General features: G+C 26.1%; 1 protein-coding gene across 2 annotated transcripts; it reads right to left on the reverse strand.

Annotated features, from left to right (window-relative positions):
• Window positions 1-5,171: 5,171 nt before the first annotated feature.
• LOC113858811 (la-related protein 1C-like) lies at window positions 5,172-8,192 on the reverse strand. 2 transcript variants are annotated; one of them, XM_027491571.1, is made up of 6 exons: window positions 7,689-8,192; window positions 6,829-7,345; window positions 6,593-6,749; window positions 6,398-6,488; window positions 6,090-6,161; window positions 5,172-5,979 (listed from the first exon to the last, which is right to left on the reverse strand). In XM_027491571.1, the coding sequence occupies exons 1-6, from the start codon at window positions 8,031-8,033 to the stop codon at window positions 5,704-5,706; spliced, it is 1,458 nt and encodes a 485-aa protein (XP_027347372.1). In that variant the 5' UTR covers window positions 8,034-8,192; the 3' UTR covers window positions 5,172-5,703. The 2 variants fall into 2 exon arrangements, with proteins under 2 accessions (XP_027347372.1, XP_027347373.1); XM_027491572.1 differs by having other exon boundaries at window positions 5,834-5,965.
• Window positions 8,193-14,563: the final 6,371 nt, after the last annotated feature.

The following is a 14,563-nucleotide window of genomic DNA, read 5'->3' on the forward strand; positions in this document are numbered from 1 at the left end:
AATATTATATTTTAGTATATACAATTTTTAAATTCTATATATATAAAATATTCGGATAGCATTTCGCCTTTTTTTTAGGGGTCAACTAATAGCATTTTGCTTAAACATGGACGGGACACTTCGTTCTTTCCCCAAATCGTGTCGCGGATGATTAACAGCATGGAAATGTATGTATGTGACTGCTATTACTCCATTTATGAATTTTCAATCTTAATTTATTATTGATAATCAAACTTATAATTTGTATAAAAAATTAAGTATATTTTTATTAATGTTTAAAATTTAATTTTTTTTGCCTCAAATAAAATCGTGACTGAGCATGCGACAGCGACACGCACTAAAATTTTTTGATACGTAACAAAATAAACAATATGTGATATTCTCTTAATTAAGTATGTTATTATTAAAAATTAAAAATATAAAATAAATAAACTTAAATAAAAATGCTGATGATTTATGTGTGTTGTAGGATCGTGAAGTTTTCATTCATTTAAAAAGCTATACTTAACCATAGAATCAAGGTCAATGATGGTTTTGACTGACTTGGATGGTTCCAAAAGAATTACTAGCTTGTTTGATTTATGGTGGATTTTAGCATAGGGAAGTTGCCAATTTCCTCATAAGTAGAAGTCAAAGATTTTAGCAAGAAAATAATATAAAAAATGAATAAAATTTTAAATTAAAAATTATTTATTTTTCTAAATTTTAAAGAAGTTAAATAAAAATAATTTTAAAAATAAAAATATATAAATATTTGATTTATATTACTATTTAAATTTTAAGGTAATTGCAACTGAACATGTAGGAGAGCGAGAAGGAGATGAAAATTGTTCATGAAGAGGGTGGGTGATTGCTCGGGGATGGACTTGAAAACAGTGAAAATTGTTCCCAAAAGAAAACATTCCACTACAGTGGAACATGCAAATAACAGCACCGTGTTAGTTATAATTGTAATTTTGATACCTGCTGCAATTTCAATGGATAGAACCTTATGCAAAAATTTCACTTACATTGGGAGAAGCGAAAGAAAATATTTGCAGAAGGATAAATTATAAAAATAAAAAAATTAAATTTCCTATATTTTAATAAATAATTAAAAGTTATAATGTCTTGCTTTTATATAAAATATAAATTAACATGAACAAAAAATTATTCACGATAAATAAACTTAATTTGGAGTCAAATTTATTAATATTATCAATAAATACACAATTAATTACTCTTTATATATAAAATGTAAAATGCTATACTTTAATAATTCGCAAATGCGTTTAAATTTTATATTCATGCTTCTTATCAAAAGAACAAAGACTATAAAAAATTGTTAACTAATTCTATTTTCTTTATGTTTAGTTTTAGTTTAATTCCAATCCTAAAACTACAACTTCAACCTTTGCAAACTTCATTCTTCAGAAAGATGCTTATATAGCTATGAATATGATAGAGTATATAGAATATGTGAGAGCACCAGTCTACACAGTTCACGATAACTTTATTACCAATGCCTCTTTCGCGCCGTATTTTCCTTTGCTATACATCAAAAGTGTTGCTAGGCTTAATCCCTTAAAAATAATCAATGATTTTATTTTACTTAATCTGAAGGGTGAGTCTTTTCCGGAATACTCATCAAATCCGATTCCTCTTGAAACACTTAATACGATCTTGAATGAACTGATTCCCGAAAATTTAACTAATACACAAAAGGATATTTTGAAAAAAAAAAGATAGATAGTATATTATACGCGTACAAATACTACATTATTACCTTATGTTATTACCATGAAAAACTTAAATAGAATATGTATGTCACAAAAAGAAGGGAATTTTAATAATAATAATTTGAATAAATGGTTTTCTAAGAGAAACGTATACTCATTACACTTATAATATAGATACGAGGCATAGGATCGCCAACCACTTATACTAATACTACTAATACTCAATAGTCATACGAGAAAAAAAAGGGAAAAAAAACCATAAAGAACCTATAAATTGTTAACTTAATAACGATAAAAAAAAAAACTTAAGCTCATAGTTTTATTGATTAGATGTGATACGATTGCTTACAATGCAATTAATTATAATATATTGAGAGTGATGAATTTTAAACATATAAATATAAAAATCTTAGAGTAAAACTAATCTAAAAGGAAAACCACAATTATCAATAAACATAAAGAATGCAAAAGGTCTAACATAGTTCTAGTTATGAATTTAGCTACTCATGGTGAAATAGAAAACAAATGTAAAGAAACTCATAATCATTTGAAAAGTAATACAAACTAAAGGAATTCTAAGGGGAAAGAAATGAGAAGAGTTCTTGTTTTCAAAAAGTGTTCTCAATCACTTGCTCAAATTCTTATCTTACATTTTCACTAATGGGTTCCACTCTTAAATGACTCCAAAATTCGTCAAAAGTTGGTTAGGGAAAAGTTTTTCAAGTGTCAAAGTGTATCAGTGTCAAACATGTAAGCCCCTTTTATATTTTGTAAAATTTAAGAAAAGATAATGATTTGACCTCTAGAAGATATGATTTGACCCTCTAAGGGATATGTTTTATCTCTAATAGAAAATCTGATTTATCTCTAGAAAAGATATAATTTTCTATTGTTTAATTTGAATTTTAAATTCACTTTTGTAGGCCTCCTTGAAAATCTCCCAATTGGTTACACAAGAAGAAAAGTACGATCATGCATTCCATCCAACATGGCTATGTATGGTCACGAAGTACTCTCAGGTTAACTATTAAACAAGGTCATGTGCTTGGTCTTACTTTTATCAAATTTCTTCCAATTGCGACCAAAATAACTCCATAATTTGCTAGTGATTGATTTATGATAAACTACAACAATTAATTAATAAATCAGTGAAAAGTTCTCATAAAAAAAAGATAAGCATATAAAAATAAGTCATAAAACATATTAAAATATGGACTTATCAATATTCTCTTCACAAGATCTACTCAGCCAACAAGACCATTACTAATTCCATTAGAACCATAAATCAAGCAAAGATCACTAGCACTTTTTAGATATCACATAATTTATTTTTACTATCTCCCAATGAATTTTTCTAAGATTATTCATAAATCTATTCATTACACTAATAACATGAGTCAAATCTAGTCTAATGAAAATCATGATATACATAAAACTTCCAACAACACTAGATATTATTATTATTATTATTATTATTATTATTATGTATTAGTCCTTTAATATTAATTTATACATTGAAAACTCCAAACTAACACCAAATATAAATTAAATAAAATACAAGAACTTGTGGTTAAGTTTTTAACAAATTTATAAAACTTGTTGTTTATATATAAATTTATACCCATATTTTTAAGAAGATCAAGCCATAACGAACAACTCTGTATTGTTATCACATGCCTTTAAATTCAAGAGAGAATGAATTGAGTTTTAAAAGTTTTTTTACTAATGGTTTTTTACGAAACAATGATGGATTTTCTCAAAATTTAAATGAATGGATAATCACATGAAAGGTGCAAGATTTTTTTTTAGCATTAACCAAGTGCTACAATGATGAATAAATAATTGAAACTTAAAAAGGTTAAAGATTAAAAAAAATACAAACTTGATTTATAGTATTACCAAGAAACACAAATTTTATTTTACTATAACATAATCCAACTACAATGTTTGTTTACATCACTTGGGATATCGCATCCAAAAAAAGTAACATTTCTCTTGAAAGATGTCTCATTTTTACAAAAAAAAATAAAATGAGAAGGATATCTCACTCCCTTAAAAACAAGAAAAGATAACTAGAGAAACTCTCAAAAAGAGTATATAATACAAGTTGAAGCATTATAAACAACAAAGGATCTATATAACAAGTTCAAGAGAAAATAAAGAATAAAATTTTAAAAAAATAAAATTCTCTTTCTCTTCTATTCTATGTTTAGAGAATGAGATTGAAGTTTTATGCATTAAAAAACCTCTAAATCTCTTATAAATTTTAAGTGGTACAACACCTAGTTAAGTCTCTTTCAATGGAGTAAGAAATGATTTAATTTTAATAAAAAAAAGTATTTCATATATTAATCATTTGATTAACTATTACAAATTCATGATATAATGAATTAGTAATCCCTAATCTATTAGGATGCTTAGAACAATTATATAAATAAAACAAAACAAATGATTGATCCACCAAAGCCCTTTTAATTGATTAAGCAATGTAGCGTAAAACAACTATCAGATTGAAACTAATCGATTCGACCATTCTAACCATTTAAAAAGTGTGTACCAAAAAATACTAATTAATTAGAAAAAGACTTTTAATTAAACTATGTTTTTCAATAAATACTAAAAAAGATTCTAGCTAATTAATTGATTAAGTATATCAAAATAATTTATTGGGCCACTTCTTGACTAATATTTTTAAAAATATATTCTAAGCCTTAAACTATATATCCCACAAAATCGTTGACTTGAATTATCATCGTCAAGTATTTGTCAATTGTTTTCATTCATCATCAAGGGTCTGTTCACTTGCTAAATATTTATTTATTTGTTATTACCAAAATCATAAAATCTATAAATATAACTATTCCATTCAAACTGTAGTCACACTCATGACTCCTTTTCCAAAAGGATTTCATCTACCCACACTTCAATCTCTTTGTTAACAATTGGCCCCAAACAAAAGCTATTATAGTATGCCTTGTCTTATTCCTCTCGAGCTCTCTTACCATATCAGGATTTACATTTAGGTTATAAACATTTCAACCTTAAAAAAATTCACATTGAAATTATAAGTAATATTTACATATGACTAATTAGTTATTGAATTATATTTATTTGCTATTATTTAAAGACAAACATCCACACCAGTATATTAATAAAATTGATCATACGAATAGCATTAAACAAAAAAAAAAGAGTTTCATCAATAAAACGAAAAAATAAAACAAATTACATCAATAACCAATGTTAGAATGTGTCAAGCTTTGAAATAATTGAAGACCAGTTCATGTTCCATACAAATTCAGAATTCTAAAATTGACGAGATCCGGACCGCATAAAGTTGCTACCTAGAAAATTGAAGTTTAAATAAACCCCCCCAACACGGGCAATTTATGCCTAGAAAGAGTTTAAATGAAGAGAAGCTGAAAGAGAAAGGTATAAATATAAAACCATTCCAAATGTGATGCGAAGGGAAATAGCAAAGGACATCATACAATCATTCTGTAAAGCTCCATCAGCAGAATGCCGTCTTTCCCTTCACTCATAGTCAACTAGTAGCTATCAAACTCATTCAACACCCATGACATGATCTCACATACAATGCTCCTATATCTGATGGGAAGACGACCCCAAAGATTATAAAAAGCAGCTGAGGGGAATTCAGGGGAATAAAAACAAAAAATAATCCCCGTATTAGCAAACAACCATCCGATCATCAGAGTAGGAACATTTCACCCCATATAAACAAGTCCCAGCTCCATAACACAAAACATAACTGTGCCTTTTCTCGGGGGCATTTTTACCATTTGGTCTTTTTTCTGTTTTATAGAAGGTATTTTCTTTCCATTTTTCAATCATGTTTTCCTAGATACCTCATGAGAAATCATGTCCCACCGTGTCATATGTAAAATTGAGACTATGATCCCTGCTTCCACCATCACACTGAAGAGCATTCTCCAAAAAATTGTTTTAAAGAACATCTGCAGCTCTAATTTCTTGCAGAAATAGAATGATCTGAAACTTGAATACCAACTTGACTAGTACCCTCGCTAGTGGAATGCAGATATTGACTATTCAAATCCCCATAAGATCTATTCTGTGAAACATCTAATCCTCCCGCATCATCATTGTTAGTTGTTTCCAGAGCAATGCTTTGAACTTTTTCTGCCAGCTGTGCAACGGTTTGAGAGCTTGTAACATTAGGATGCTCAAAAGGAGGCATGATCCATCTCTTCCAATCATTTCGTCTCCTTATTTTGGCACCCTATAGTTAAAAAAAAATGAATAAAATTTAAAATTAGAGAGTAACAAACAAAACCCAATATAATTTAGGTTTTAAAACATATAAACTTCAGGCAAGATCAAGAAAAATACCTGAACTTCAACAACAGAAGAAGTTCGAACAGCTTCTAGCACAATCTGGACACTGTCAGTCAAATACCTTACCTGACAGAGAGTAAAAAACCAATTGTCATATAGTAAGTGAATAATGCTTCAACTCATATGTTCGTCACAGATAACAGTATGATCATGCATGAATCAAATCATTGTCTATCACTGTTTAATACTAAAGAGTAAAATAAATGCATTATACTAGCAGTCAGTTACAAACACAAACAAGAAACAAACCTCAAAGATATAAAAAATCAAGCAATTCAATAATTCCTACAATTTAAACTTACTTTCTTGAAGCCTGCTATTAAATTTATAGAGACCCAACCTTGTTCATCCATGTTCCGCCGCAGGTATATATCTTTAACTAAATTCTCACTACTGCAGAAGACAATCAGTACAAAATCTACGGTCAGTTCCCTAAAACAGTTCTAATCACAAAACAACAAAATAAAAAATAGCAACCGACAGAAGTAAAACAATACCTGAAGTAGTAGTCAATCTGGTTGACAATCTTAGTATGCAACTGAGGATCAGGAGGTTGAAAATAAATTGCATTAGGTGGTATTGGAGACACAAAAGGAACACCTCTCAATGTGTCCAGGGGTGGAGATGGAACATATACCACATGAGGAGGTAGTTCTGCAAATGCATATAAACCATCAGATTCAGGCCATAAACATAAACTATAAAATACCATCTCAACATTAACACAGCATACCAGGAAACCCAACAGAGCCCCCAAATGGACGCATAGGAGGTGGAGGTGGTGGAAATAACTGAGCAGGATTAGGAGGTGGTGGAGGCCTCATGAATCTTGGCATATATCTCTGAGACATATAGTTGTCTCTACCATTAAAATTTCGGTGAGCATTCCAGTCAGAATTTCCGCGGTCATGATCACGCCTACCCCCATAATTATGATGGTGACCCCCATCTGCACGCTGATGGGGGCCGCCGCCATTCCGGTGCCTAAATGAATTGCGCTGCTGGGGGTGATCAGCAGACACAAAACCAGCTCTAGTTTGATGGTCTCTTGGAGATGAATTATAGTTGTGGGACCCAGTAGCTGCCATTGAACCTTGATGCACTGACAATTGTGCCCCCGGGTGGCCTCCATTAGCAGAGGTGTTCGAATTGCTACGCTTGAAAGATTTCTGGTAAGTCGGCACAGAATTGCTCACGCTTGCATTATCCCTAGCTTGCCTCTGTGGAGAGGGAACCACGCTTCCAGTACCCTACATTCGGCACCCAAAACAATATCAATACACACGTACACATGTAAAACTCACGACAAAAAACAGTAGATATACACAAAAGGAAAACGGTAAATTAGCAATCGATAACAACTACCTTAACCTTAATTCTAAACAATAATTAAAAAAAGACTACAATGTCCTACTTTTCAGTATAATCGCGATATAATAGAAAGAGAAAAAAAAAACAATAACAAACTCTGATAACAGAACCGATAATTACCAAAGAAACAAATATTCTAAAAGATTGAGAACGTAAGCTTTACTTATTTTTTAGTTTTTCATATTCTGAACTTAAACAAACAAAACCACGAAGGAACAATACCTGCAATGGTGGAATGGACGATGCGTCTATCGGAGCCTTCGCCGATTCGGACGGCGAAGGCGACGGCGATTTCGCCGGAGCACGGGCGGACTCTGACAAGGCGGGCCAGGAATCAGCGCCCATGACAGAAGAAGAAGCGCCATTGGAGGGTTTATTCCACGCAGTCCTCTTTCCAGCGTTGACATTGTGGCCGTTGTCGGAATCTTCAGCCGGGGCGGATTTCACGGCGGAGGAATCGACAAGCGGCGGCGAGGAGGGAGGCGCGGCGGCGGCGACAATCTGGCTCCAGGGCGAAGGAACGCCGGGTTTGGGAGAATGATTGGGAGAAGCACCGCTCATGGCCATTGGAACCAGAATCGGAATGGTAATAGTGTGTGTGTTAGGGTTAATCTCAATCGCAATCAGAGAGTGTTCGTGAGAGCGAGATGATCGAAGAAATTTTGATACCAAAAAGAATTGGATTCGCAGAGAGGAAGAGTGTGTTAGGGTTTGATCTCCGATCGCAAGTGGCAAAGAGAGGTATTTGGTTTGTTGAGAAGAGTGTGTGTTAATTTATAGGAAGGGGAAGGGGTGGGGTCAAGTTGTTTGTTGTGCTTTTTTGCTCACTGTGACTCTCAGAATCAGAATACACTTCCTTCCCATACCAGGTTTTCTGTGACAATTCTGTTTCCGCAAATACCCCTAACCGTTAATGCATTGTTGTTATCTACTTTCTACTTTCAAGTATTAGGATTAGGATAAACCACATTCCTTATTAGATTATGATTCTGTTTAAATTTTATTTTGTAACTATATTTTATTTTAAAATATTTATATCCTTTAATTAAGGGAAGGATAAATCTTTTCTAATATAATCAAAATATTGCGTCTATCTTTCCGAATATTAACAAATTTACACTTTATATCGCTTGAAATTCAAATTTTGTAGATGGATGGAATTTAAAATGTTATTTATGATAATTTTACGCAAAAACTGATTCCGCTTATCTACTTATCTAATCTAATCTAACGGATTTCAAACTTTTTAAATTTTAAAATTTTGTAGAGAAGATGTTAGGAAAAACTAACCGCTTGTTTCTTCCTGATAATTTTATTTAATATAATGTATATCGTAAAAATCGATTTTAAAAATTTAAAACTAAAAAATGAATATAAAATAAATAAAAAATTTTTATAATTAATTTTCAGCCAGAAATATAATATATATATATATATATATATATATATATAATTTCAAAAATATTTTGTTTCTTTTTTCTGTTTTTAAAAATATTTTTTTATTTTTAAAAAAATAAAAAGTTGTTTGTTAACGTGATTTTTATTTTATTTTTCTTAAGAATAGTTTTTAAAATATAATTTTTAAAAATTTAAAACCAAAACAGAAATAAACAAACTTTATTTTTTTCATTGTGTCAAGTAGTTTATTCTACGTCAAGTATTTATTGTTTTACTTCGATGTTAATTTAAAATTTTAATTTTTTTCATGATTTATTTTTCAATTTAAAATATTATCTCTTATTTAATTTTATTTAATGAAAATAAATATTAATTGTTGATAAGTAAAATATGTATTCTTTTTTAATTTATTAAATTTTAAAATAACTCATATAATATATTTTCATTTCATTATTTAAGAATATTTATATTTAATAATATCATGCAGTGTATGGAAAATTATCATATGTTCAAATATATACAATAATAAATAAATAAATAATATTAAAAATTATACTATTTAATACTATTAATGCATTAAATTATGTGATATTATATAATTTTTAATAAAAATTATTATACATAAATCTTATAATGTACCTATAACACATATTAGAAAAGCTAAAAAAACATATAGTCATATTTATATAAATAAGTATTTATAACACTAAAATGAAAATCTATTTTTTCTATGATCTTATTATAATTCTTTTAACTGTGATTATAAATTCATTAATTTTGGATTATTTATTTATTGTGTAATATATATAAAAATCAATGCTGACAAGTTATGAGAATAGGAGATAAAATATGATGACATATTGCTAACAAAATTACGAAATAAAATCATAATAAAATTAAATATATTAAATGTTATGAATAAAGAGTCAAAATTCATTGATAATAAATATCAAATTTGACACTTATATTATTTAATATTTTTTAGAAATGCAAAATTAATAAATTTAATAGTTAGTTTGAAAATTATTATCAAATAGATAAACTTGATAAAATTCTATATTAAAAACAAAATTAATAAATACTTAATCATATTATTTTATATTTAATTAATTGAGTTCATTTAAATTTTGAGACCTTTAGCTTTTATGTAAAATAAAACTGATGATAGGACTTATGTAGATTGCTTGACTTATGTAGAATTCACCTGCTAGTGGTCTTTCTAGTGATGGTCAAAGGAACTTTGGGAATTCTTCTTGCAGTCATGTATGGGAAAGATTGTTGTCTACTATAAGGATTAAAATTTAAACAATTGAAAGTTACTTCTGAATTTGATTGTAACAATTAAACAATTGAAAGTCCAATTTGAATAACAAGTATTGAGGAATCAAAATCGCACATCATTTATAATAAAATAAAATATGCAATTAAACATAAATTAAAAATATTAAAAATTCCATTATGTAACTTACATTTTAGTATTGTCAAATAGATAAATAAATTATATTAATTTTAGACTTGCAATTATGATGGGTTTATCATGCTATATGAACTATTATAAAGTGTGTTATATTAGATTAAATCAAAGTTTGAAGGAAACTAATTAAGTACTTGTCTAATTAAGCATTTAATCAGTGCTAGACACATAGTATCACACGTTTAAATATAAAATGTGTCTGAATATAATTTTGATGATTTAAAATTAATTTTATCAAATTTAAACTAAATAAATAATATGATTATCTTTAATATAACTAGCTTCAAGTTATCATGTTAGCTCATTGAATTAAAAGTATTTAATAAATTCTAACGATTGAACTAACATGTAAAATAATATAAAAGGACCCTTGTGTGCATGTACATGAATTTTTTAAATAAAAAAAACATTTTAAAAGTAAAAGATATTGTAACAAGTTATATGAAAAATTACAATAAATTAATTAGTAGAATAAGCTTGATTTCCAAAAAGCTATTTTAGTCAAATAAGCTTATAAAATATTATTGTATTTGATAACACAAGTTTATAATTTATTTACGATGTTAAAATATATATTTTTTTAAAAATTAATAAAGTCATTGGCAACTACAAATTAGGAGATTGTAAGTTATAACTTTAGGTCAATTTATAGATAAATATTAATAAGAGAAGAAAAATAATATAAAAAACAAATAAAATATTTTTCATAAATTAAAAATAATTTGAAGAAAAATAATATAAAAAATAAAGTAATTTTCATAAATTAAAAATAATTTATCTTTTTAAATTTTGGATAAGATAAATGAAAGTTATTTCTAAAATCAAGTAGTATAAGTTACAATAATTTTATCTTATTTATTTATATTTTAAAAAATAAATTATATATAAATACAAATTTTAATTTTTTATTATTTTATTTAATTGTAAAATTATATTAATATAATATTACATGTCTTTTTTTTAATAATTTAATATATTTCAACTAGTCTTATTAAATAACTCTAATTCAATCATATACTTATAAATGTATTAGTTTTCAATTATAAATTATAAATTTTTAACTAACTTATTAACTATGACTATAAGTGATAAAATTTTAAATAATTTTACCAAATATAGCTAAATAAGATATAAACCAACTAAAATGTTTATATGAAAAAAATAAAAAAAACTATGTTTGATACAATTAGTTGATATTTTAAAAAGCCAACTCGGAGTGGCTTCTAGCTAAAAGCTATCAATTGATAGTTTCTAATTTATTGAACTAAAAGTTTTCGTATAAAATTAGGTACTAAATAAAGTAATATAAACGACCTATTTATTTTTTATATATTTTTATATTTTTTTTAAATTTGTAAACAACAATTATATTTTTAGGTAATTTGAATTTTTACATATACTTTAAACTATAATAATTTTTTTTATAAATAAAATATTTTATTACTAATTAAATACAATACAATTAAAGATTGTATAATAAACCTATATATCATTTCACAAAAAATTAATAATATTGTAGCAATAAAAGAGGAAATTATTAAAGCACTGAGGATAAAAATAAACTTATTTCTCAAACACTTATACTTTAGTCAAATAAATTTATAATTTAATCAAATAAGATAATTAAAATTTATTATCAACATGTAAAAAAAAATTCTTAGGATTTTTTTTCTAAAAGCTCATTATTTTTGGTAAAGTCATAAAATGTGTTAAATATATTTGTGAGATTATTTATTGTCAAAAATCAAAGATTATTTTTTTCAAGACAAAAGAATCACTAAAATAAATAATTTCTTTTGATACTTTTTTTTCATACAAACAATCAAGAATAGAAATTTATTTAATAATTTTGAGGATTCGAATATATAGTAATTATATTTAATATTATATAAGATTAATTTTCAATTAAGATAAGGCACTCCTCCCTATAAGTGGTTTTAAGCCTACTCCGAAAACCTAATATTGCAGTTACCGCTAATTTTAAACTTACCTAACATTTGAATCACTTGTCATAGAGAATTCAGTTTCTAATTGTGACAATCTAGTTATTTGTGATGATTGATTATTCTAAGAAATATATATTTCGAAACTGGGTAAATCTTATAATATGAAAGGCATTATAAAATTTACTTTAATGGTGTGTGTTTGTTATTTTTACAAAAAGTTATATTTTAATATTGCATAGTTATCAAGTTCACGAGTGTTCATTATATATATACAATTAAGTGATAAATAAAATAAAAGTATAGTTTAATTAGACTTCTCAATCCCCAACTGGTGACAGCTTGATCTACAGAAACGTAAAATCAATTGATTATTATCAATTCAATTGCTCCAACTAATTTCGTTGATTCAGCACCTTTTTCTCATGCTGACATGATCAGAGGTCTCATTTTTCATCTAACTTGGTCAGTAAAATCAACTAAATATTATTTGGATTTTACTGTCTCTATTCTTAAGAGAAATTAGTTTTACATTTTTTTAATATTTCAAGGCATGTCACATTAAAGAGAGGCTTTCTTGTTTCATGTTCAATTATTGATATTATTTTAATGGAACGACATGTTTCAACTACAAACATTATGCTATTAAAACAAATCAACCAAAAAATTAATAAATCACTAATATCCTAAAATCAACCTTTGTGAGTGCTAATTCTTAAATTAGTTATCTCTCATCATATAATTATTTCTTTTATTTAGTATTAATTTAAATTAAATTTTTTTCATATTTTACTTTTTCAATTTACTCAATATAATAAAATTTTATTATTATTAAAAATTATAAAATTTATTAAATTAAATGTATAATTAGTAATAAAAAGTCATATATGATATGAAGAAAAATTTAAACAATAAAATAACACATTGTTCACGAAAAAATAAATGGGACAGATATAACACAAAATATGAAAATGTAAAAACCTAAAAAATAAATAATACTGCAATTTTACAGCATAATACTAAAAAAAAAATCAAAATTATAAAATTTAAATCCAAGTAATGAAATAATACAACTGATGAATGACAGTAAATTATTCAAATAACAAATATAACACGTTAACACGAGAAATCAATCAACGAAAAAGGTTTGATCTGTAATTAGGACAAACCAAATAGCCAAGATAAAAAAAAGAGTTATAAATAAGATCCTAAACTTAAAATGGATAAAATTTAGTTAGCTAAAGTTCATATTAACAAAATTAATCAAAATTATTCTATTGTGATATATATATATATATATATATATATATATATATATTATAAGATCTTAAAAAGTAAGTTCTCAGTACGTTGCTCAATATTTTTTAATTTTAAAATACAATTTATAAAAATATTAAAATAAATATTAATTATTATTGATAATAAATATATTATTGTACTAAATAGAAATAAATAAAATAAATAATACTTGAAAGTTAAAAATAAAGACGAAATTACGAAATTGAATATTTAAATCAAGATACATTATTTTTATATATCGTGTGTTAAAATTTAAATTTAAATTTAAATTATAATTGATTAGCAATATACTTTTATATATTCAATTTGACTATTCAGTTTTAAAGACGAATATTTTTAAAAACTATTTTAAATGAAAGTTTTTTTTTTTGCTAGAAAATGAAAGCGTTTTTATATTGCTATGTGAGAACACGTAAAATGTTATGAAAATATGTGCATTATAGGTGGCAAGGGAAAAAAAAATAGAATACCCTACGAAGTGACAAAAATTACCTTAATTTTATTTATTTGTTTTAATAGTTAATTCTATAAATGCTCTTCCTAGTCGAAAAAGTTTTACATTTTAATTTATTTTGATAATAGTTCTTTGTAAATCTTGTTACTTTAAACTTGTATATAATGCGTTCTAATAAAAAAAATGGTTTTATATTGTGATTAATTTGATGAATTTAGGATTATATCATTAAAAAAATCAAACAAAAATCTGAATGCCGAGCCAATTAAGAATAAAATAGTTTTAAGAATAATTTTTTTTTCAATTCTCTTAATTATTAGGTTAGTTGCATTTTTAACTTTATTAAATTAAACTAAACACATTTCACTTTAATTTAATATAATTCATTAAATTTTCTTTTCATATAGTTTAATATTTAATTTTAACAATGTTAATAATTTTATTAAAAAACATTTTTAGAAAACAAAAATATCCTATTAATAATATTTATCTCCAAACAAAACATATTACACTTAATTATTGGATACAT

The sequence above is a fragment of the Abrus precatorius genome, unplaced genomic scaffold (assembly GCF_003935025.1).
Source record: "Abrus precatorius isolate BTA unplaced genomic scaffold, Abrus_2018 Scaffold2, whole genome shotgun sequence".
Taxonomy (NCBI): domain Eukaryota; kingdom Viridiplantae; phylum Streptophyta; class Magnoliopsida; order Fabales; family Fabaceae; genus Abrus; species Abrus precatorius.

What these genes read in the sequence shown, in the direction of transcription:
- LOC113858811 (XM_027491571.1), bottom strand. Translation starts at nt 8,033, where the DNA reads ATGGCCATGAGCGGTGCTTCTCCCAATCATTCTCCCAAACCCGGCGTT. An exon ending in GGGCTCTGTTGGGTTTCCTG is followed by an intron (nt 6,750 to 6,828) that starts GTATGCTGTGTT and finishes ATGCATTTGCAG; the next exon opens with AACTACCTCCTCATGTGGTA. An exon ending in CAGATTGACTACTACTTCAG is followed by an intron (nt 6,489 to 6,592) that starts GTATTGTTTTAC and finishes TGTCTTCTGCAG; the next exon opens with TAGTGAGAATTTAGTTAAAG.